This window comes from Astatotilapia calliptera, chromosome 14, assembly GCF_900246225.1.
Source record: "Astatotilapia calliptera chromosome 14, fAstCal1.2, whole genome shotgun sequence".
NCBI lineage: Eukaryota > Metazoa > Chordata > Actinopteri > Cichliformes > Cichlidae > Astatotilapia > Astatotilapia calliptera.
This window is the reverse complement of record NC_039315.1, coordinates 3,694,734-3,717,881: the sequence shown is the minus strand read 5'-3', so window position 1 is coordinate 3,717,881 and position 23,148 is coordinate 3,694,734. Positions and strand designations below refer to the sequence as shown.

At 41.0% G+C, this 23,148-nt stretch overlaps 1 protein-coding gene across 5 annotated transcripts in view; it reads right to left on the bottom strand.

The window, feature by feature from the left end:
* Positions 1-23,148, bottom strand: part of slc8a2b (solute carrier family 8 member 2b) — a 206,140-nt gene that overhangs the window by 5,203 nt on the left and 177,789 nt on the right. For all 5 annotated transcript variants that reach the window (XM_026192632.1, XM_026192631.1, XM_026192630.1 and 2 more), the window contains 6 exons: positions 20,787-21,160; positions 15,511-15,614; positions 13,532-13,549; positions 7,561-7,685; positions 3,879-3,978; positions 13-291 (listed from right to left, as the gene is read on the bottom strand). In XM_026192632.1, coding sequence (XP_026048417.1) covers positions 13-291; positions 3,879-3,978; positions 7,561-7,685; positions 13,532-13,549; positions 15,511-15,614; positions 20,787-21,160 — 1,000 coding nt within the window. The remainder of the gene's footprint in view (positions 1-12; positions 292-3,878; positions 3,979-7,560; positions 7,686-13,531; positions 13,550-15,510; positions 15,615-20,786; positions 21,161-23,148) is intronic.

The following is a 23,148-nucleotide window of genomic DNA, read 5'->3' as shown; positions in this document are numbered from 1 at the left end:
ACATTTACTCACCTGGAATGGAAGTTCCCAGCGCCACAAACACCACGGCGGTCACGGTGTCCCGCAGCCCCACAGTGCAGCCGAAATGTGATGCCAAATCCCCGATGATGGCGGTGAGGAGGCCGATGACGCTGATGGACACGAAGAAGCAGGCCCAGCCGTTCCAGTACTCTGTTGGCGGGACGCAGGCGAACAGAACCTTCCAGAAGACAGTGAGGAAATGCATGACGTAGTCATAACAAGATGGAAGGCGCTCCTCACGACCTTCCTCCTCGTCATCATCGCCATCACCTGGAAGAGCCAAACACACAGTGATATTTTTTACAGGTTACGAACAGCATGGAGATCATACTACTCAGAGTACTCAGGGGGTTTGGACCCAGTACGTGACCTGGGTTTACGCTGTCACGAGGAAGGTCTTTTTGATTCTGTAGGTGATGTGTGGGATTCATGTCCTGCCAGTTTCATGGCGTGGCAGGATATTAATCCCATAAATGTGCTGTTGCAGTCGTAGCTCTCTAACCCTGAAGTGACCAAACTATCTTAGCACCTTAAAGGACAGAGCGGCCTTTGACTTTTGTACAGGAACACTTTAAAAAATCTTTATCATACTTTTACTGGGTCCTTTATCTATTATATATTTCTTAAATGTTGAAATGTTAAAGAAATAAGCTTATTTGAACAGTCATCATCTCTTACTTCATACAAACCAGATTAAAAAAAAAAATAAATCTTATATTTAACATAACAAAATACAATGAAAACAAAACCCATCACGGTAAAAACACATTTTTCATTATCCACTCCATAACAGGGGCTAATTCCTGTAAAAAGCTATGAAAAGTTGTAGAATTAGACAAATTAATGATATAGGAAACATTTTTATAATAGAAATTTCACAGCTACACATAGAAATATGCTTCAAGGAATACAGTTAGCTGACTGTCTGCAGAGATCTGTTACTTCCACTAGATGGTGGCCTTCACTTACAAATCTGACCTCCACCGACCCTTCGTGCCTGAAAAAGGCAGCTATTTAAAATATTAGACTTATTATTTTTCTTACACTACAGACTAGAAGCATGCTAATATATTTTACTGATTAGAGGAGCAGTTTACAGCAACATTTGGTGCTTTGTTTTTAGGGATTGAATTATGTCTAATTCAAGCATCTTTTTCTCATTAGCATAATTTACCTGCGATGTTGTTACGGTTTTACATTTCAGTTAAATCACACTGTCACACAGAATTCAATGACAGACAGAGAGATTGGTGTTTCCATAAGAACAGATGACTCTATTTTCTTCAATGTGTTTTTTCTATACAACATTTACAGATCAATGCCTTTGGAAGTGACACAATAAAACAACAACATTACAAGCTAGCATGTTTTTGTACATGTGACATGCTGGAGATGCTGTCTGAATCCAAGAAGAGGAAACGGCACACACTGGGCTACAGGGACCGGTAGAGGTGGGTGTAGGACTAGACAATAATGATGATTAAACACCTCAGCGACCCTGGGTAAGGTGTTCCCACAGCTCTGCTGCTACCCTGCTCTCTCTCGCTAAGGGCAACGTCTCTGTGATGAATCAGCTGTTTATGTGCTTGAGAAGAGGAATGAATCTTTTCTTTTTTATCTGACTAATTTTTGGGGCGAAGATACAATGTAACAAATGCACGCTGAGTACATACTGTGTGTAAAAATAGATGTAGCAACCAGGTCTGGAAAATAAAGCCTTTCTTTTAAATGAAATTCTTTTAAATCACCAGAAAGCTGGGAACTCTTGAGGTTGAAGAAAGGAGACTTGTACATGAGCTCCCTCACCTTCCTGATGCGTTTATGCTCTTAATTGGTAATTTTAGATGACAACACAAAGAACATGAAGGTCATTTTGTAGCATTTGAGGATAGAGGATAAAGCAAGGTATGCTTCATCAAGGGATTTACAAGTCACCCACATATGAAGACACAGTGTCACTTTGATTCTAACTCCGATCCACCCCTCCCTTAGCTGATGATGCCACAACGGTGACGTCACAGTATATCTTTTATATACAATCTGTGATCCTGGTATAAGGCCCCGCCTTGGTAAAATCCCCCTTTTACCCACAACATTTGATCAGTCTTCTCCTTCAGTGAAATTCATCTGGCAGCTTTTAAACAGCCAATGTCAGTATCTTCTAAAGCAAAGCTGGGAAAACTCTGCATCTCATTATTAAAACAAAACACAAAGAGGGCAGACTTCATGTTGCCTGAGTGATTTTGAGTTCACTGTTTTGAGCACATTAAAAGGTGATTGGACATTTTTTAACATGAGTTCTGGCTTAATGTGGAGATAGTTAACTTGCCAGTGAACACAGACAGGAAGCTGTATTACAGCTGATGGTGCTCAAGTCTGAACAGCTGTTGAACTATAGCTGTGTTAAACATCCCTGTAAGCGGGAGCCCAGGGAGGGAACTTCCCCTCCTATCTATCTATATTAAATCTTACTATTACTGACCAGACTGGTAACCACTGAGCATCTTAACTGGGAGGAGTGATTTTCTGTGTATCCTACCAAGAGACTGTAACTTGGCTAAATTCTAGTCATCAAATGAAAACTTGTGCATACAAATCTGAGTTACCAAAACTGTCTTCCTGAAGAATCTTTAATAAAAAAAAAAAAGACGATGCAAACAATCAGGTGTCGGTAGCTAACAAGGCTTTGTTCAGGCTGGCGTAACATTAATACCAGTCTGCTGGCTGGGTGAAAGCTCACTCATTCAGCAGCCTCCTTCTATCCTAATCCTGTGCTGTCTTATAGCTATACACACATTAGGCCAGACAGTCTACATGAATTACACCAGCATGAAGCAACATTACAGTAGCACTCCTATCTCTACTTGAACCTAGTAGTAGTGGACTAATTGGGTAATGACACGGTTTTGTAATTGTGTCCCTGTACACCTAATGGTGGATTTTAAAACATAATCAAGATGTGACTGAAGTGCAAATGTTGGGGCTTTAGTGTAAAAAAAGGGATCAACAGCTTTTCTTTTAGTTTCATTCGTTTACAAAATGCTAAAACGTCAATTTAATTCATTATGAATCAAGTCGATGTGTCACAGCAGTCTGCGTGAGGGTGTGGATCAATTTTTAAAGCACAGTAGACTCTTTAATGGCACTTTTACAGATGGCCAAAATCAAAATCATTGTTACGTGTCTGCAGGCTGCATGTTTTCTTTCCCTCTCCTTTTGTTTGCCATTTTCTCAGGTACACAGACTGCAGGCTGGTGTCAATTTGGGGATTTCCAGCTAATTAGAGGAAGGAGGCTTTGATTGGACAAACCAGGAGTGCACACCTTGATAAGGAGACTCACCTGTGGCTGGGGGCAGATCTATCTTCCTTGCTTAGAATTGTTTGGCACATGTGTAGAGTGCTGCTGGTGTATTTCATTTGTTTGAAGGTTGTGGTTTGAGCAAAGAGGAGTAGCTAAGTCTGGGGACCCCATACACCTACTCACATGGAGTCCTTTCTGTTAGAAACACTAGATAAGTAGGTTGGTGTCATCCATGTTTTTTTTTGGCCCAACCTAACTGTCCCTTTCTCCCCCATATTTGTTGTATGAATTTTGGTTATTGTTTTTGTGAGAAAGCTGCCATTAAACTTGTTTCTGTTTATAAAACTTGTACCGAGTATCTGGAGTTGTTGTGTTACCCCCTCCTGCCCTCGAGGAGGCATAACAATCCTAAACTTCAGATGATCCTCGGTCACACTCACAGCTTCTGCTTAGACTGGCTGACTGTGTCGTTAAAGGGGGGAGAGCGTCCATGTGACAGCTGTTTGTTCACTCTAGTAATGCGTCCACTGACAGACTCTCACAAACAGAGCTCACCTGCACTGACAGTGACCGCCTCCACAAACTGTTCCCTCCAGGAGTGTGTGCCGATAACCAGCGCCAAGTTGGTCTTCTTAATGAGCTTGTCAACAGTGCTCTGCCAATCACAAGCACAACACACTTCATTAGCAAGCAATTAAATCCAAGGATAGGTGACAAGAGTCACTCAGGTGAGATAGAGCTTGTTAGTCATGCTTTGTGCAGCTGAAGGGAAGAGGAGAAAAGTTTAGGGGGCCTTCAAAAACTCACACATATGAGTTTACCTGTCAGGAGGACGGTTTTGGCTTAAAAGTGCAGCCGGCAGGTGGGACGGCTCTAATAAAAGATGCTCCTGCGCTGCGTTATAGGAAGTGTTAGGAGGAAGACTATTTCTGGGCATTTGATTCAGTTTTGACAGTTACAGTGTATGAAAAAAGGATTTGCCCGCTCGTTTGTATTTCAGATCATCAAACACAATGTAACATAAAGCTAGGCAAAGGAAACCTGAGTAAATGCAAAATGCAGTTTCATTTCATTTATTAAGGGGAAAAGCTCTGCACTCTGATTTTCATACTAACAGTGCTGACCATAAGGACAACCAACCAGATCCAGCTGACGGTTTACCTGCAAACTCTCACAGAAGCTGAACAGATGCATCATAAAGACGAGCTTTGTTTGTCTTTGTGATTTCTTACTTGCAAAGAATCTCGGGACCTTTTGCATATTAGGTGATCGTGTTAACCACGACCACCTAAATTAAATGACACTGTATTTAGTTACGAGTTGCGTAAGCTTTCATGACATCTGTCATATATGAAGTGAGGCCGACAAAGACACCACATCAGATATTTCACTCACTGCTGCATGTGTTACACATTTTTTTCTTTTTCTTTTCAGATTATTTAATTTTCCATATAATGACACACCCATCATCAGTTCGATTCAGTTAGAGGAGCTGTGTGTAGACCTCGAAGCCAAAACGTCAACATCTGGGCATCGATGATAAAATCGTCTCTGTATGATTGAAGTACGTGCAGTTTGTCTGCAGCTGCACAAACACATGAGGTAAAAGCTCAGTGTGCTCGGTCGAGTTTGGAGCTGTGAAACTCACTTCAGCAATTTAACCAGCAAACACAAGAAGGAGCAGATGATACAGTGCAAACATGCACACCTCTCCCACTGTTTTACATACTTCACAGTGACTGCGTTATTCCTCAAGGTCACTCACACTATCCACTAATGATGAGCGACAAGTACAATTTTATTTGATCACAAGGGGTTGGTTTAATCAAGCGGAGGATGACGATCTGGTGTCTCAGTGGACGGTGTTTGATGTGATGATGGAATGATGGCTCTCCTCCGTCGGCGTTGTTGATGTTTGTTCAGCGCTCGTTCCTCGTGTAATTAATCCTCAAACAAATCCAAGCTTCTGCTCGCGTTTAATTGGCTTAGAGTGAGACTGGTGTTTGAGTTGTTCGTGTCCTTCGTTGAGCTGACCTTATCTGCTTTGACACATTTTGTGTTAATTAGATTTCAGATCATTCAGAGGAAAGCATAAAAGCAAACAAGGTGTATTTCAGCGACTGCTTATTGTGACAGCACTTGTGTTATTCACTGCATTTAAGAAGGATTTTCATGATTTAAAACCTGTGAAACACCCACTGCTTACATAAGAGCTGATGATAACAGGAATTAAGAGAACTTGTTGATGGTTAAATTATTTAATTTTGTGTATTTCACACAGACTCAGACCTGTAATACAATAAAAACCTCCTAGCAAAACAGAAAATGGTCCTTTCACATGAGTGACCTGATACGATTCCTTAATTAAACGTTCGTGAAGTGTAATTAAAAATGACGGATTATCATCCATCCAAATGGTCCTTCTGCATGTTTGTCACCAGTAAACTAATCTAATGTTATTGCTTGGAGCATGCAGGAGGCAGAGGGCTTATGTGGAGGTGGTGGCTGCTTTTATTTGCTTAAAATACAACCTGAGCTCAGCCCAAAGCACCATGCAAATATCTGGACAGCTTGCAGAAGAAAGAAGCACACGGAGGATGCTTTGCAAACTCTGAGAGAGTCTGCATCCTCCGTGCGCCTCGACAGAGCTGCTATATTGAGGGCAACTCATGCATTTTCAATAATTTAAACCCACTTTAGACCGGCACACTGAGAGAGGGTTAAGACCGAGGTTTAACAATGTGAGAAAGAGCGTAAAGGTGGATTGCATAACTCTGCCAGGAGAGCACAGTTCCTTCTATTTAGCATTTGTTTTTGCCCTCAGAAATCAGTAAATTAACCTCTGTCTGCAGTGCAATGGAAATATCATGAGGTCAAAGAAAGATGTGAGGGAAAAGAGAGTCTCAGTGCACAGAAAATGCAACCTCTCTACTCTAAAGGCTTCTTCGTGATGTGACCGTAGATGCCTGCTGGGTTGATAACACCCTGAAGATTGTGACTCATGCGTGCATGCTCTCCCTGTGTCTGCATGTCCTCCAGCTTCCTTCCACAGATGAATAACGTGAATATTGGGTGATTGTAAATTGGTCGTAGGCATGAATGGTTGTGTCTCTCTCTGTCTGTGTTAGTGCAGCAGTAGACTGATAACTTCCATAGTGTACCCTGCTACTGGGCCTACAACAGCTCCAGCACCCGAGAGACTCTGAACTGGTAAGAACTGGTTAAGAAAATGAATGGATGGATCACCATAATTAACATTTACATGGTGGGATAGAATTATCTTCGTTTCTTTCATAAATAAAAGGTCCAGCAGATGCTAAAGGTGGTAATAGAAAAGCACTGAGCCACCTGTCCTTATAAATAAACAGTTGCCATGCTTATATGGAATATGTGCATGGCATGAGGTGTGTGTATAAAAAAGTGAAATTCATCAAAGTAATAAAATACAGACATTATTAGTTCACTTGAAATTAAAATAGCACAAAATAAAATGTTATTTACTCGCTGGCTCTGGACCTGTGGTGGCTCTGACTCACTCCTCCCGCCTAAACCAATTCTTAGTCCTAAGCCACTAAACACAACCCAGTCAGAGGAGCTGTAGGGCGAGCTGCAAGTTTGTAGCGTTCCCTTTGAGGCTTTTCAAAGTTAAAACCATGCAAAGGGTCATACATACACTCACTACATACGCTGGCACGGCTGGCAGCCTTAACCCAATTTCCCTCGGGATGAATAAAGTATGATCAAACGATCACTGCCCTCATTTAGGAACTACAACCCAACTGCTATGAAAGACTGTTGGAGTTTGTATTGAGGGCACAGGAGGAAAAGCCCTTTCTTGGAAACACTGAGGTGTGCATTTAAACTTGTTGCAAGTCAGCTTAGGTTTGTTGCGTTTCTTCTAATAACACTACAAATCTAGTGTTACAAAACAAGCCCACATCCTATCACACTCTGTCCTCTGCAGCTCCCTCAAACAACGTGCTGAGCTCTGCTTTATCCCAAATGGAGTTTCTATGCTGCTTCTTCTCCTTTCCTTTTTTTTAACTGCAATAAATAAATCAAGTGGAGTGATAAACGTTAAAGCTGCTGTGGGGCAATAATCAATAAGTCATCAATGTGTTAAATTTTAACACATTCAATAACTTCAATAAAAAAAAGACATGCAGCAATAAATTTATTTTTACTGCACAGAGAGGACAACGGTGTGACAGAGGAAGAAGAGAAGATGAATCATCACCTTGAACTCATACGACTCTTCAATGACCACCTCCAGACGGCTGTGCTCTCCCAGGATGGGCTTCCCCATCTCTGCTATCCTCCGAGCCTCCTCCTCCTCAGCAGTCATCTGCCCCTCTGTCCCCTCTGTGGAAGATGGATGTGAAGGAAAGAGAAGGGACAGCACAGTGAGACTGGCCTGAAACTAAGAAACTTGTAATGGTACTTCCACAATGAAGTGTTTTATTTTAAGGAGCACTTGTGCGCATCACCATGAGCCTGAAATACGAGTTTTTATGTGTCCGTGACAGATACCTGCGTGTGTGTGTGTGTGTGTGTGTGTGTGTGTGTCGCTCCATGGAGACAAAGGGTGGGTGGCAGAATATTTGTACCATATGTTCAGAGAAATACTAAAATAAAAAAATAATTTAAGGCATAAGCATGTCACATTATGTGAGTCAGTCTAAGGGATTTACATAAGAGTCATTCAATTCATATTTGATCAGAGTGGATTTTTTTAAAAACTGAAAACCCCAAAAGATTTTACTTTTGTCAGTTTTAGTTTCATTATTATCATAATCAAAATGATCATCTTCACCATCATAGATGTGGTGATTTAAGCTGCAGTGTTTCCAATTTTACTTACAATAAATAAACAACCTGGTTAACTCAAATTTTCTACCAGCATTAAAACCAGACCAACTGGGGCATAAATGTTTTTCAAACAGGTTAGGGTATGTTTCGGGTGGGGCTTGTACGGCTTAAAGTCAGTAATTCAAGTCAGTTTTAAAATGTTGATACCACAAACAGGTTGACTTGGTTTAAGTGGCAGGCAATAAACAGAATGGAACACACTGAAATGTGTTGAAATCACTGATTTGTTAGTGAATCCATTTCCGTCCTGGAGGAGTTTACTGTACATTTTTTCTTATGAAATTTAAGTTAATGACACTCTTTGTGGAAAACAGTGTTGCTTATGTAAACTATATTTCTGAAAAAATAAAATTGACCCATGAAACCCACATATTGAAACTTAAACCAACAGTTTTGGACTCAAAGATTTATTTTCCTGTGACCCAGAGCAAAAAAAAAATAATTAATTTTGCATAATAAATGACTTAAACAAATAACAAATAAAATTTATAACTGCACAAATCGACTCACTGTGCCTTTGTTATTAAAAAAAATAAATCAGTGTTAACAAATGGAAAATTAGTTATGTGAGGCCTTCCTCTTAACCAAGCAACATTGTTGCTTATGACTTATGAGGGGAGGAGCTAAAGCAGCTTGTTTGAGACTGTGGATAAGCCGAGGCTGCAGTATAGCCCTTCAGTTTAAGGATCATCATGAATGTTGACTCATGAAAAGCTTCTCCAGTGGAGTCTGATAATAAAACTAAGCAGCTGAAAATGAGCATAAATGGTCAACTTTAAGCCAAAACAACTCTAACATTTTTCTATGGCATAAATTCAGCTGGCTGAAACAATGCAAAATGCTAATAAGCTAAACCGTGTGCTTTATATACACACCTGCTTCAGTCTGAGAGAGAAAACACTAAAGAGCTTGCAGAAAGAGTTCATTTACGCTGACATATGGCTCAGTTTGGTTTACTGATCAACTGCCAACAGAGTGGCAACGGCAGCTACACCAACCAGAGTTCATCTTGGAGAAATAACCGAGAGCCAATCAGGGTTTGTATTACAGCCAACAATATTTTCCTTACACTAGAGACAGGTAGTAGCTGTCTGAGGGTTCACAGAGAGCTTGAGTTTAAGGCTCATTGTGTTTCGAGCAGGATTTACTCGCGTGGCCTTTCTGCTCAGAGAAAAGAAGAAAGGAAAGCGACGAGGATTAGACCTCCCCTCTCCACTTTATGGTGTATACATCTAATTCCAAAAAGGCTGAGAGCGCAAAGCAGCATATGGCAGTATTCACTGGCACTATTTCAAGCTGTCATAAACACCGACGCACACACACACACACACACTCGGCTTGTGTGACTTCTCTTAGCTTTAAGGTACTTCTCTGAGCACAAACATATTTACCTCAGGGAAGGAGCTCTGCATCTCCCAGTGTGACAGTCGATGGAGTTGAATGAGAAATTACCTTCAGGTCAACAAGTGTCATTGTAAACCACTTCTACTGGAGAGCTTCCTGCACTCAGCGCACTTTTCCTCAGTCTATGAGCATCTCATTCATGCTTTTTCTGCCTCTAATGGTCGGTCATTTGAGGTTAAAGCTGCTCAGTTGCTTTGATAGCAAGTTTGACAGGAAGTATACTCTAAACTCTGGAAGGTTTAGTTAATGGAAAAATGTTATGGCTGCCTGTTTGTTTACTGCTGGCAGAGCTGAGCATTGATTTTTGATTTTTAACTGTCTGTGTTGATCATAAACTTAAAAGAGCTCCTGAAATGAAAATGTGGGAGGACTGCGATTTTGATTTGACATATATTTAATTAAATGTGATCTGACATTTATTGGTAACTGGGTAAGCTCTTTTTGTGGAGCTATTTCTTTTAATAAAACGCTTATATAGATTTTTACTTACTAAGCTACGTGATTTTATGTTGCTTTATTTTTTTGTACTTGTTAGACTGTTTTCTTTTTACGTTATTGAGCTTTTTGAGCTGTTCTATGTTATTATACTTCCCAAGATGGGATTTAACAAAAGTATATCTCACCTCATCTTCTTTCCTTTCCTTTAGCATTATGGATATCATGTAAGACAGCATTTTATTTTAATATAAACAGTTTTGCTTTTTTAAGCTTTCCACACGTGAAACTCCAGAACAATAAGCTGTGTATATAATATAGTATTAATATTCATAATATTCTTGACTTAGAAAGGCCACAAACACTCTGACAAATCTGTACAAACCACCAAGTGTTGATTTTTTTGTGAGTCTTTATTCACAAGCTGCTCACAGCTCTGCTGTGGTCCAGATGCAAACAGGTGGCTATAACAACTTTGCTGTATCTAGAATATAAAAATCATCTGGAATAATTATTGCATCTATGAGTGATTAAAATTGTTAAATTAAAAATTGGAAACTCTTTAAATTAAAATTTCAGATGGGATCATGGGTTTGAAGCTGGAAATCAAAGGGGTGATGTTGGGTGGATATGCTAAACTGTGGAGTGGAAGTGAGTGTCCTCAGGGCGAGGAGCAGAATGGACATGTAGGTGAATTGAACTGAAGTGATGAAGAGGTGTTGGGTAGATTTGTTGTAAGGAGAAATGTGGAAGAACAGATATATGGTTGCTACCAGGACGAAAGGACTGTGGTGAACACCGACTTCAAGAAGAGGCAGGAGCGCAGGGTGGCATAATGGCAGAGAAGGTGCACATAGGTGGATGCAAGCTGGTGTCAGAGGAGAATGCAGCTTGGCAGTCTGTAGGATGACTTTGGAAATTAAGGAGATGATGAATGGTGGAAGCTGAAGAAGGAAGAATGTTGCACAGAGTTCAGGGAGAGTTGAGGCAGACCGAGTGGTAGGAAGAGTCAGTAGATAACTGAGAAAGCACAGCTGTAGGAAAAGTCCCAAGATTTGGTATTTGGTTTATCCTTTGGATAAAGGAAAGAGGGTAGGAAGACTTGGTGGCGAAACAAGGAAGTATAGGACAACATTCAAAGGAAGAAGTTGGATAGTCAGGATGGAGAAAATAGACAGGAGTACCGAGGGCCTAGCTGGCAAAGAAAAAGACTTACAGTGAGTTATATGTAAGGCTAAGGAAGGAGAAAGGGACTTGTATTGATTAGCCAGGCAGAGAGATTAAGCTGGAAAGGATGTGCAGCTGGTTGGGGAGATTAAGGAAAGAGATGGAAATGTAGTAATGAGTGACGAGTGTGGAAGGAGTACTCTGAGTAGCTGATAAGTAAAGAAAATGAGAGAGAGAAGGACGGATGAAGGACAGTTAGTGGATCAGGAAGTGTAGAGGATTAGCACGCAGGAAGTGAGAGCAGCTATGGAGAGGATGTGGAAGTGTGCAATGAGCACTGGTTAAGGTGACATACCTTTAGAGGTATGGAGATGTCTAGGTGAGAGAGCAGTGGACTTAACCAGATTGTTTAACACAATCTTGGAGAGTGACATGCCTGCAGAATGGAGAACAAGTGTTGGAGAAGAGGTGGAGTAACTACAGAGGGATAATGGTGATAAGCATGAAGCTATGGCAAAGAGCCGTTGAAGCTAGGTTAAGAAGAAAGGTGGAGATCAGTGAGCAGAATGGCTTGATACTGAGAAAGAGATCTACAGAGGCAATATTTGGTTGGAGAGAGCGGATGGAGAAGTATAGAGAAGGTCAGAAGGAGCTTCACTGTGTCTTTGTGGATCTACAGAATGCCTATGATAGGGTGCTGAGAGAGAAACTATGGTACTATGGCTCCGAGCTCCTTCTTGTCTGCAGTGGTAAAGAACATGGTGACTGACGAGAGTCTCTGTGGATTATGATGGTTGGAAACGACATTGTGATCTGTAGGGAGAGCAAGAAGCATGTGGAAGCGAGCCTGGAGATGTGGAGGTATGCTCTGGAGAGAAGGGGAATAAAAATCAGCAGAAGCAAAACAAGATATATGTGTTCGAATAAGAGGGAGGCAGATGGAAAATTAAACATGCAAGGAGCAGTGCCAGTGAAGGGAGATGGGCTTAAATACCTGGAGTCAACCATACAAAGCAAGAGATGTGAAGAAGAGAATGGAGACAGGATGAAGAGTGTGGAGACGAGTGTCCAGGGGGCAAGGATAGTAGTAAGTGTGTAAGGAAATGATGGTTTGGAGATGGTGGTGGTAACAAAAAGACAGGAGGTGGAGGTGGAGGTGGCACAGACGAAGACCATAAGGTTTTGATTGGCAGTGAGCAGAATGGACAAGATCAGAAAAGTTAGCAAAGTTGGAGAGGAAGGGCTGAGATGATTTGGACATGTGCAGAGGAGTAACGAAACATTTCTCCCACTGAAAACGCTACGACCAGATGAACAGAATCAACTTTTGGGGACAGTGGATATATTGGGCAAAGGATTTTAAAGATGGAGCTGCCGAGCAGGAGGAAAAGAAGAAGACGACAAAGAAGATTCATGCAGAGGCTTGGTGTGACAGAGGAGCATGCTAGGGATAGAGTGAGATGATCCTCGTGGCGACCCTAAAAGGGGGTAACTGAAAGAAGAAGACAGCAAATGCAGCCTTTATCCCTTTATCTCCTGCCTGAGTGCTGCTTAACCTTCCTCTGTTGGTTTCGAGGACATGTCTACAATCATCAGTTAAGTTGTGTTTCCTCCAAGGTAGAAGTCAAAAATCCATGTTAGTGATTTCAGTTAGCAGAAGTGAGACTTAGCAGACAGCAAAGTGATGCTTGTCAGGGTGGCCAGCCCCATAACTCCAGTGTCCAGACTACTCTACAAATCCTCTGGCTCTGCTCTGTGGATATATAGAAATTCAGTGATGTTTTCAAACTTTACTGATTAAAAACTTCAGAAACAGTGTCACAAACAGTCTATGTGTCAACATGGATGAGTTTTATATGTGCATGTTAAGCTGCTGACAGCAGTGCAGAAGTGAGGCATTTGATATTAGGTTATTTTTCTCCTTCCTCCTTGAGGCAGAATCAGCAGGAAGCCAGAAGAGCAAACAGAATGATGGAGTGCTGAGTCAGACCGAATTTATTATCGTCTCGCTCCAAATATGTTCATGCCTCAGTGTGGGTTAAAATACCATTTTTAAATGTCAACCTTTGCTGGAGAGCTGACGTAAAAGTGAATCATCAGTGACTCTGATAATTGAATACCTTTACCAGTTGTTATTAAAAGATCAATGTTCTTTCTCTTTTTCCCCATTAAAAAACCTTTAAAAGGCTTTAGAAAAATTATATATATCTATAATTGCTTCACTTCATTTCATTCATTATTCCACAAAATAATCAACATATTGACTGAAAAACTGTGGCTCGACTCAGACGTCCTGACAGTTTGAAGCAGAGGAACTAATCAGATGGTCTTACCTTGGTTGAGCAGCAGAGCTGTGAAGAAAACAGAGAGGAGGGCGTGTGGACAAGAAAAGAAGAGCAGTAAGTACCAGCGAACATTCAGGAGGGAAAGCACAATCAAAACAAAACTCCACAATGAAAGCGCAAACCTGATCTCACAAGTGAGTCAATATTAACAGTTCAGTAAAACCTTTTTGTCTTTACAATAAAACTCGAGTGCCTTCAGCAACGATCTCTTTTCTTACTCGTCTGTCTTTCAGCTGTTAGTGTTTTGTCCAAGTTAATAACACAAAGGACAGTCTAAAAAATCATCTGAAGTTTAAAGGAAATGTCCCGTCTCCACGTTACACAGAGAAAAGCAGGGTTTGTGTGTCGATGGATGAAAGATGAATGGCTGTCTCCCTGAAGACGTGTGTCTCTGTGTTCCTAAGATAAGATGAAATTTTATCGATCCTTGTGAGGAGAGTGGGTCAAACAAAACAAACAAACAAGTAAAAGACAAGAAAAAAAGGAATAGAAAAGGCAACAAAATATACACAAATAATGTGCCGCTGTCCACCTGTTCATCTGGGACAAATAAAGCCCAGCTGCAGTCTGAGCTGCTGTAAAGCCTCTTCTGTGAATTTACTGAAGAGGTGTAACTTAGTTTTGTGACTGAAAGGCTGAAAGCTTTGAAATGCAAGAAACATAACAGCTGTTTTAAAGTCATGGTCATCTTTGAGATTGTATTCAGACTCCTTCATTCATTAAGCTCAGTAGCTGCTATTTACCACGCTCCCTTCAGACCATGCACACTGTGCGCTCTGTCATTTCATCACACACCTCAACCTTAGACAGAAAGCAAACATTCAATTCTGTTTTTGTGCCTCCGCATTAGAGCACTTTTCTGCAGATTTCACAAGAAGAGTCCAGTTTGTGATCCTGGTGACAGGAAGACCAGGAGCCTGCTCGTCATTTTTGACAATCAGAGCGTTGTGAACCATGAATTCATCCCCCAGGGTGAGACTGTCAACATGAACATCCTGTGGCATTTGTGTGACAGCGTTCAGCAGAACACCTGAGTGGCTCAGAGCGCGCTAAAATAAATAAATAAATAAATAATATATATATACACATTTTGCAATACCAACATGCAACACCTCCCAAAAATGGAACAAAATAGAAAAGGTTGATGGATGATCTCTTTGACACTCATAGAAGACTCTGCCTAAAAGAATATGTACAAGTGGACCTGGTGAGACTTCTAAGGAGAGATCTAAAAATAGCAGCTATGCTGAAAACTGTAAGAAGGTATGGATAGGAGTATGAAGACTCATCGCTGCGGAACAGACCCAACAATACAATCCTCTGTTTCAGGGTGCTGCATATTTTTTTTAAAATCTGAATGTAAAAATGTATACATTTCATTTTTATACAAGCTTGTTTAAGGCAAACTCTTAAACAAGCTTCATGAATGCAAAGCTGTGAAACTGCTTTAAATGTTTAAAGTCAGAAGAGAAATTCAGCGCCAGCTTTGTGAAAGCAAACATTTGCAGTACTTTGATACCTCTGCAGCTGCGTTTTAACGAGTATCAAACACGCCAAGGTTCAGTACTCAGCCCCGTCTATGATGTCTTGTAAATACAAAGCAAACATTTCTACACTGAATAACCGTCAACTAGCGCTTCTTTCAAATGTCACGGTTAAAAAAACAATTCTAGAAAGAAAGTTGAGTCTCAAAACACATGACTCACTCTCAAACTTGTGCATCACGGAGCAACTAATGAGACAAAATTTAGACGTAAATATTATTTGCATATAAAAAGACCCTCTGATAATACGAGTCTGTGTATGTGGAGCATATTCTCTTTGAATTTCATTTATACTTCTCACTTTGTAACCGACAGTCGAGCAGGGAGATGACGTCAGGGTTTGATGCATGTTTGCTGGTGACGGTCGATCAAAAGGTTAAAGTAAATCCATCAAACAAAGGGAAACATGTTACAGTCACGTACCTGAGATTCCTCTCTTCAGCCAGCGCGGCTCCTCCAGCACGATGAAGAAGTTTTCATGTTTTTCATATTCTTCATCATCAATTATCCTCACCTGGAGAGTCTGACTGCACACACGCACACACACACGCACACACACACACACACACACACACACACACACAGAAAACTGTCAGTTGCAAACACATAATGAAGTTAAGCACTTCATCAATAGGTGATTTTAGCACTCGGGGCGCCTTCACCACAGGTCGTCCTTGTTAACGACGTGTTGCCATTGCAAATCTCAAGGCCTGTGAACTAACACACACACACACACACACACACACACACACACACACACACACACACACACACACACACACACACACACACACACACACACACACTGCAGAGGTCTGCCCTGCTGTGTCTGTTCAGGACCTGCTGCTGTGTAAATCAGAGCAGGAGGAAACCAAATGCATAGAAAGGACACAAGTTCAATAAGTGAGTTAAAGGTGGGAGCTAGGGGAGAAAACTGCAAGACAGATTAAAAAGACTCACAGAGGGAAACTATTAGTAGTCAGAGAAATATAATGAATAAGGATTGATGTCATGGATGATTATGCAATTATCTATTTCTAAAATACCACATTTTAAATATCAAAGACTGCATTAATGTTAAATAATGGGACTCTCACTTGGAGTGTATCTGCTCACATAGCATATGGAGATTTCAGCTGAATATTTATGACTTTCAGAATCCATACCAAGAGAAATTAACTTTGCACTGAGGAGAAAAGAAGCCAGACACTAAGAATAGGAAAGAATCAAGCAATAGTGAGGCAGAGCAGCTTTAACACCATAATGACAGTGAGCGTTTGAGCAGTATTAGAAATGATGGGTTTATTTTAGAAGAGAAGAAGTGAAGGTGAAGTGATGATGACAAGCCCCGTTAAGGTCTCTGAGGACTGCCGGACTGAAATGTCACCACAGAGAGCGACCTACTGAAGGTAGAAGAAAATCTACTGTGACAACACAGAGGAAGAGATGGAGGAGGAGAGAATGAAACTGAAGGAAGACAGGACAGGTGTGGAAAAAAGAGCGAAAAGGAGAGGGAAGAAAGATGAACAATAAAAGTGTTTAGTGTAAGGAGATCGAGATATGAGCACGAATGGATGGAATACAAAAGTATGTATTCATTAAAGAAGGAGCCATGAAAAGACAACAAAGCACTCCCTCATTCACAAGGGGTCACCGCCACGTGTAGCGCCACATGTTTGATTTTGCAGCTTTTTACACCGGCTTCAAAAACCCCAAAGGGCTTTGTGAGAGTCAACGAGGGAGAAAAAAAGGAAAGGAACTGGGCCGATGCAATCAATAGTCAAGTCATCCTGACAGGTAAGCAATGTGGCGTGAAAATGACAGAATGAAGGAGCGAGGCGATTAGATGAGGTGATGATGAGCAGAAAGAACGATCAGCAGGAGAGCTACGGCGCCGCTGATGCCGCTGACAGCTCAAAACTTCCTTCCTATCTCACTCATAAATCAACGTGACTTATTAACTTCTTCTAAATATCCAACTGCTAACAGTTGTTAGTAGTTATTTACTCTTAGTTTTGATTTAGTAGTCATTAAATAGTCATATAATAATTACAGGTTAACAAATGTAGATTTACTAGCAAAATGCAGCTTTGACACTCATTCCCTCCAAGAATAACTAATAAAACCAGACCAGCTACTTCACCTGTAGGGGGCGACACTGACGTGTCTTCACCCCGATGTTGCTGTTACTTTATTTTACTGCAGATTGTCAACTTTGGCATTTTAACCTGATAGCTGCGAGTCTGCAGAAAGTCTTCTCACTTCCTAAAAATCATTTTACATAAAAAAATAGAGGGCACAAAAAACAAAACAAAAGCTAAAATAATTACTTTAATCTGCTTCCATTCAAAATGTCAAGCAGCTGATTGTTGAATGTGATGCTGTTATCATTCTCTGCCACCATTTATATGATGTGAAATTCAAATAGTAAATACCTTTAAGAAGTATTTTACTACCCAGTAAAACCTTTAAATATTGAAGTATACCTATTCACTCAACCCCTCCTCTTGACAACTTTGTCATCTTTGCTATTTATTTTATTTATTTTGGATTTCACACTCATAATGAGCAAATTTCTGTAAACAACAAAATAGGTATGGCCACTCTAATTTGCACGCAAGTCAAACAATGTTCAGACATTTCTTTATTAATTAAACAGACCCACTAAAGGTTCCTTTTCAGTAATTTTAAGCATGCAAGGATTTGTTCAAATTCTGTTTTCAGATGTGCAAACAGTGCCAGCTGTGGTCAAGCAGTAGCGGTCAGCACACGCTAGAGCCAGAGCAGTGTGGAGCTGCAAAAAAGCCTAAAAAGATGTGAAACACCAAGTCCTGATTTTAGCAGAAAGCTGGTGACATGTTATGTCCAAGAACAAAACTACACCCTTGAGAGCTGGAGTCCTCTCACAGAAATGAAACGACTGCAGAGGCATGAATAACTCTGGAGCTGCACTCAGAGAATTGTTGCCCACTCTAGGAACTCTATCTCTAGGAACTGCATCGTCGGTCATCATGCAACTAAATGTAGCCACACAGAAACTTAATAAGGTCACAAGGGGCACAAAAGGCACAAGGTGGGAGCTTTGAGTGAAAGCTGACGTGTTCAGACACGCTGACTGGGCCATGATTAACCAGTGGAACAGCAAACAGGAATAAATCCCTCCTCAGGAGCAGAGCCAAAGTGCTGCTTCACAGAAACATGCTGAGATCTCCCATCACCAGACCTGTCTCACTAAATTCACTGTCCTGCCAGTCAGTGAACCTGTTTACATCAATGTGGAGCTCCTGGAATCAATATCACACAAGCACGAGTCGTTCAAACTTGTCATAAGTGCTACACAGTTCTGAAAAGGAGAAAGGCTCCGGTGTCAAAAACATTGCCTGTGAGGTTTGTTACTGTAGACAGTTAGAGCTGGATGTGAAGACGCATCCTATCGGAAGCTCAAAGCACCCCCGCCGGCTCTAAGGAGACCCCGACACGCTGCACAGTGCCATCTGGTGGTGCGACCCGGCTACACAAAAAAGAGCTGCTACACTTATAAATACAACCAAATATGACCTGACGTTACTCGTTAGGTTCTGGTCGATTCACTCCAACACTACCGTGCAGTATAATGTGACACCAACTCAGAAAAGATCCAGCATGAGCATGCTGAGCCTGCCGTCAGGTCAGCTGTGATGAATAATGGATAGGACTGTCGTCTGGCAGGCACAAAGGTGAACCAAAGACAGTGTGGGGAGCGCTGAAAGAGGTGAAGAGAGAATAATGGTAAGAGAAGACATGCGAATAAACAAGAGGAAAGAGGAGGAAGTGAAACAAGCAGAGGATGGAGACGAGCAAACATCACCACGAAGCACGCAGCAGCTGAAACCTCCCTCTGCCCATTCCTCTTACTGTTATAGAAAAGTTCAATAAAATATACATTTAGCTGGAGTGAAGAGGTGAAAGCATAAATTTCTAATCAATAACAACTTATTTTGAAAATCATACACTCTCTTTACTCCATCCCCTGAATTATTCACCATTCAAAGATCCTTATCCTCTTTTGTGGGCATAAACACGCAGAGCAGCAAAGTCTGAAAGTGAAAGATTATTTGTTTTAATGCATTTTCACTAATTAACTGCAGCAGGAGGCCAGAGGGCTCTGAAATACTCAGCATTTCAAATGAACAGGACATACATCACCCGACCCAATACCATCCTAAATTAATGTAATTGGTCAGATTTTAAATCTTCTTTCTTTCTTTGCTTGCTGACATTAACGCAAAAAAGATCTTCAATTGGAACAAAAGCTTCAGGTCCCAGAATGAGCAGATTTATTTGATAAAATCTGCAGTAGCACATTTTATCAGCCCAGATACGATCTTTTCATACAATTGTTATTGTTGGTATGTTAGCACAGTTTCATACAGGTCTGTGTTCTTGTTGACATGCAATCCTACTGGACATATTTATAACTTTGTTTACAGATGTTTCTGTTCTTATTAACTACAGGAGGAAGAAAAAGAAGCAAAAAACAGAAAGAACTAGAAAGAAGCGATGTGCATCTATCCACATCAACTGTCACAGATTTGGCATGAAGTGTAATTGTTGTAATGCTTTCTTGTTAATGACACTGGTCTTTGAGTACCCAGTTTCACAGGTACTCATCAGTCACTGCTCTGAAATATTGCTAATCATTAACAGCATCAATACCGTCATCAGTGAGCGCTACTTGGTGTGTCTTCCTGTTTGTTCTGAAATCAATTTCCTTTGTTTTTGTGGGTCTCTAACTGAAGAAACCTACCCTGACACTAAATCATTGTAGTTTTAAAAAAATATGTTTCATCTTCAGCAAATTCCATTTTAAAACATTAGCTGAGGTTTACTCAGCCCTTTAGTTTGGAGATGAATTATCTGACTTTCAGGAGTAGGACCATCTGCCACCACCAGTCCCCATCGAGGCCTTCCCAAACCACAGCTCAATTCTTGATCAAGCCATTCGCCTTTATCGCCTAACAAATGCTGTCAAACCTAAAATGGGGACGTGGGCCCAGCTAGTGAAATAAAATGTAAATGAACCAGGACAGAGGTAACACAATATTCTGTGTCATGTTCTATAGAAACTTAGTTTCCCCCACATATTCTAATTCTGATTGGGATGTTAGTGGTACTGGGGATGGATGAGTGCATGCAGTCACATGGATAAAGGGACAAACAATGAACAATACAGCGTTTAAGATTTTCATCTGCATCTTCATTGACGAGGAGGTTGTGGAAAGTTAATGACAGCAGCCTAATCAGCTGCTGGTTTAGTATGTTTCTTGTAGCCTGGATGAACTTCTGGAGCTGGTAGTCCTTGTTCTGCTCTGCGTAGCGCCACATGAAGCGGTTCCTCACCTGCTTCTTGTGTGGTCAGAGCTGCTCAGCAGCAGGACAAGGACTATCATTACCAGCTGGAGTCCAAGATGATGACATTAGAGTCTAAAAGATGATGGTCGAAAGCTGCTGAGTGATACTGAAGATCAGCACAACAGTGTCCTGGTCAGAGTCTTGGTCACAAGATGGTTGATTTTCAAAATAAAAGCATAAGAGTTTCATTGGTCGTGTTAGATGTGTCCACTCAAATGTTCCTATACAAATTGTGAAAAGCTTTCTCCTCCCTATTACTTACATGTCAAGAACCAGAAGAAGAGCAGCATGATGTCATCCTGACTCACCTGGTCTGGTCGTTGGTGAACTCCAGCTCTCCTCGGGCTTCCTCGAAGTCTTCTCCAGCCTTGGCGGTGCCTGACTCGGTGTGGTACGGCAGGATGACTGTGCCACGGGCGCCTGAGTTGCGCACCACCGTCAACTCCATTGTGCCCACGCTCTCACTCACGCGTACCATTCGTTCGCTAAACGTGAAGATGCCAGCATGGTCGTCATCCAGGATAGTCACCGTGGCCACCAGGGGCTCAACTAAGCGAGCTTTGGGTGCGGCACCCACTTCGTCGCTTTCAAACATCCCCTCTGCATCACCAACACGCAAATTCAACAGGCGGACAAAGAAGTGCTCGTCCTCTTCAAATATGTCATCATCGATTATGCCAATCTAGAAACAGAAGATACCAGAGAACAGCGTGAAACTTTAGCTCCAAACAGGTGAGTGTGAGTGAGATTCCTGTAGTGATTAATAATTCCTGGTCAGTTTTTGTGTTTTGGATTTTAGAGCAAAGCTCAGTGAGACCAGAAGACAGAATAAAAGAAACGTCTCTGTTCAGTGTCCTTCATGTGTAATTATTAATTATTCAAATTTGAAAATAACATGTGATTCCTGAGCAGAATCCTATTAGTGAATAATAAGAAGCTTCGGAGAGCTCTGAGGTGGAATTATATGGTCAAAGAGTGAAAATGTCTCTATCCTAGAAGGCCACTTCAACAACAATCCCAGTATTATGTGGAATGCAGTCATGCTACATGCGCTGAATTTAAACTGAACCCTGCTCAGGATGCTTAAGCGCAGTGTTGTTGTATCTGGATGGCTGAGGTGAATATCAAGAGCCAGTCTTTTCCCTCAGTTGCTGGTTCTGTAGTCAACTCTATCCAATCATGTCACTGCACATTAGCAGGTGGCAGGTGGGGATTCCCAAATCAGATCAGGTCTGCGTGTCCAGCCAAGCCTGCCACAGATGGAAGTGTATAAATGTGACTTTTTCTTGCAAGAGAAATAAACACTTAAAAAATACGAAATATCCGGGAGACGTGGAGCTTCACTATAACCCATAAAGAGTTCTGTTTATATTATTATATCCCCTCTCTGTCAGCACTGCTTTTGCAAAAATGTAGATAAAAAAAATCCCTATTAAATTTGATTCATGCCACTGTTTAGACAAAATACAAAAAACTAGTGCTGTCAGCGTTAATTTCGCTAAAATCACGTTAACGCCATGACCGCATTAACGCGGCAAATCTCCGTTGGTGAGTTAACGCAGATCGCCCCTGTGCGTGGTGCTGTACGACGCTAACGTGTTAACGAGCTAACCGCACTAACGCGTCAAACAGACTCAAACAGACTCAAGGACAGTTTTACAACAGGGCAATAGCCCTGATCAATGCAAATAGCTGACCTGACTGACTACCTCCCTGGACTTTTTTTGGGGGGGGTTAACAATGGTAAAAACAGTACTAATAATAATATTTATATTTATAACAAGGTGCAACAATAATTAATGTGCAATAATAACAGTGTGCAATACAAATACACTTGTTCTTCTTTTTTATTACTAAGTTATTATACTGTGTTGTGTTGTTTGTGTTGCGTTGCGATGTGTCGTATCGTGTCGTGTTGTGTTATATGTAGTGCCGACGTAGGACAGTTTTCCAATTTCATTGTACTACTGTACTATGTATGACTGTGCAATGACAATAAAGAGTTATCTTATCTTTTATTGCACTCTGTCATACGGCATCACTCATGATTTGTTGTTTTTACATCCCATAGTGCACACAATAAGGAGACAAGGGAGAGAGAGAGAGTCACGTCTGATGACAATTTAGTGCCTGAAGAAAGAGTTACTTCAACAAGCTCCAACAAAGCCCAGTACTTTTCAAATTATGCATTTCTTCCTGCTAAAGCTGGAAACTACAAAGGTGTTTCACCACTTGAAGCAAAAACACACCACTGAGTAGAACGAGGAGGAGATACAAGCAGCAAAAGTAAAAAGCAGTTTAAGTAACTTAAACTCCTGCATAGGTAGAAAGTATCTTTCAATTGTATTATGTGACAGTACTGTGCAGTGTTGTATAGTTCATTAGAAAATAAGGATGTATAATTCATTTACTGATGCCTGGAAGCGTCAATAAAATATCAGCAATGTTGACACCGTCAATTTTTTTGAAATATTGTATAAATTTTAGGATCTATTGCCCAACCAGCAAAGTCCGTTTGTTTCTATAACCCATTAAAACACAATAAATGTTGGCCAACGTACTGTACAACCAGTAAAACCATCAAGCAGTGGGGGTAAATGACACTGTGAATTAAAGCTAGTCTGAAAGTGAAGAGGTCTGTGAGAAGAGGTGAAGTTAGTGAGTTAATTG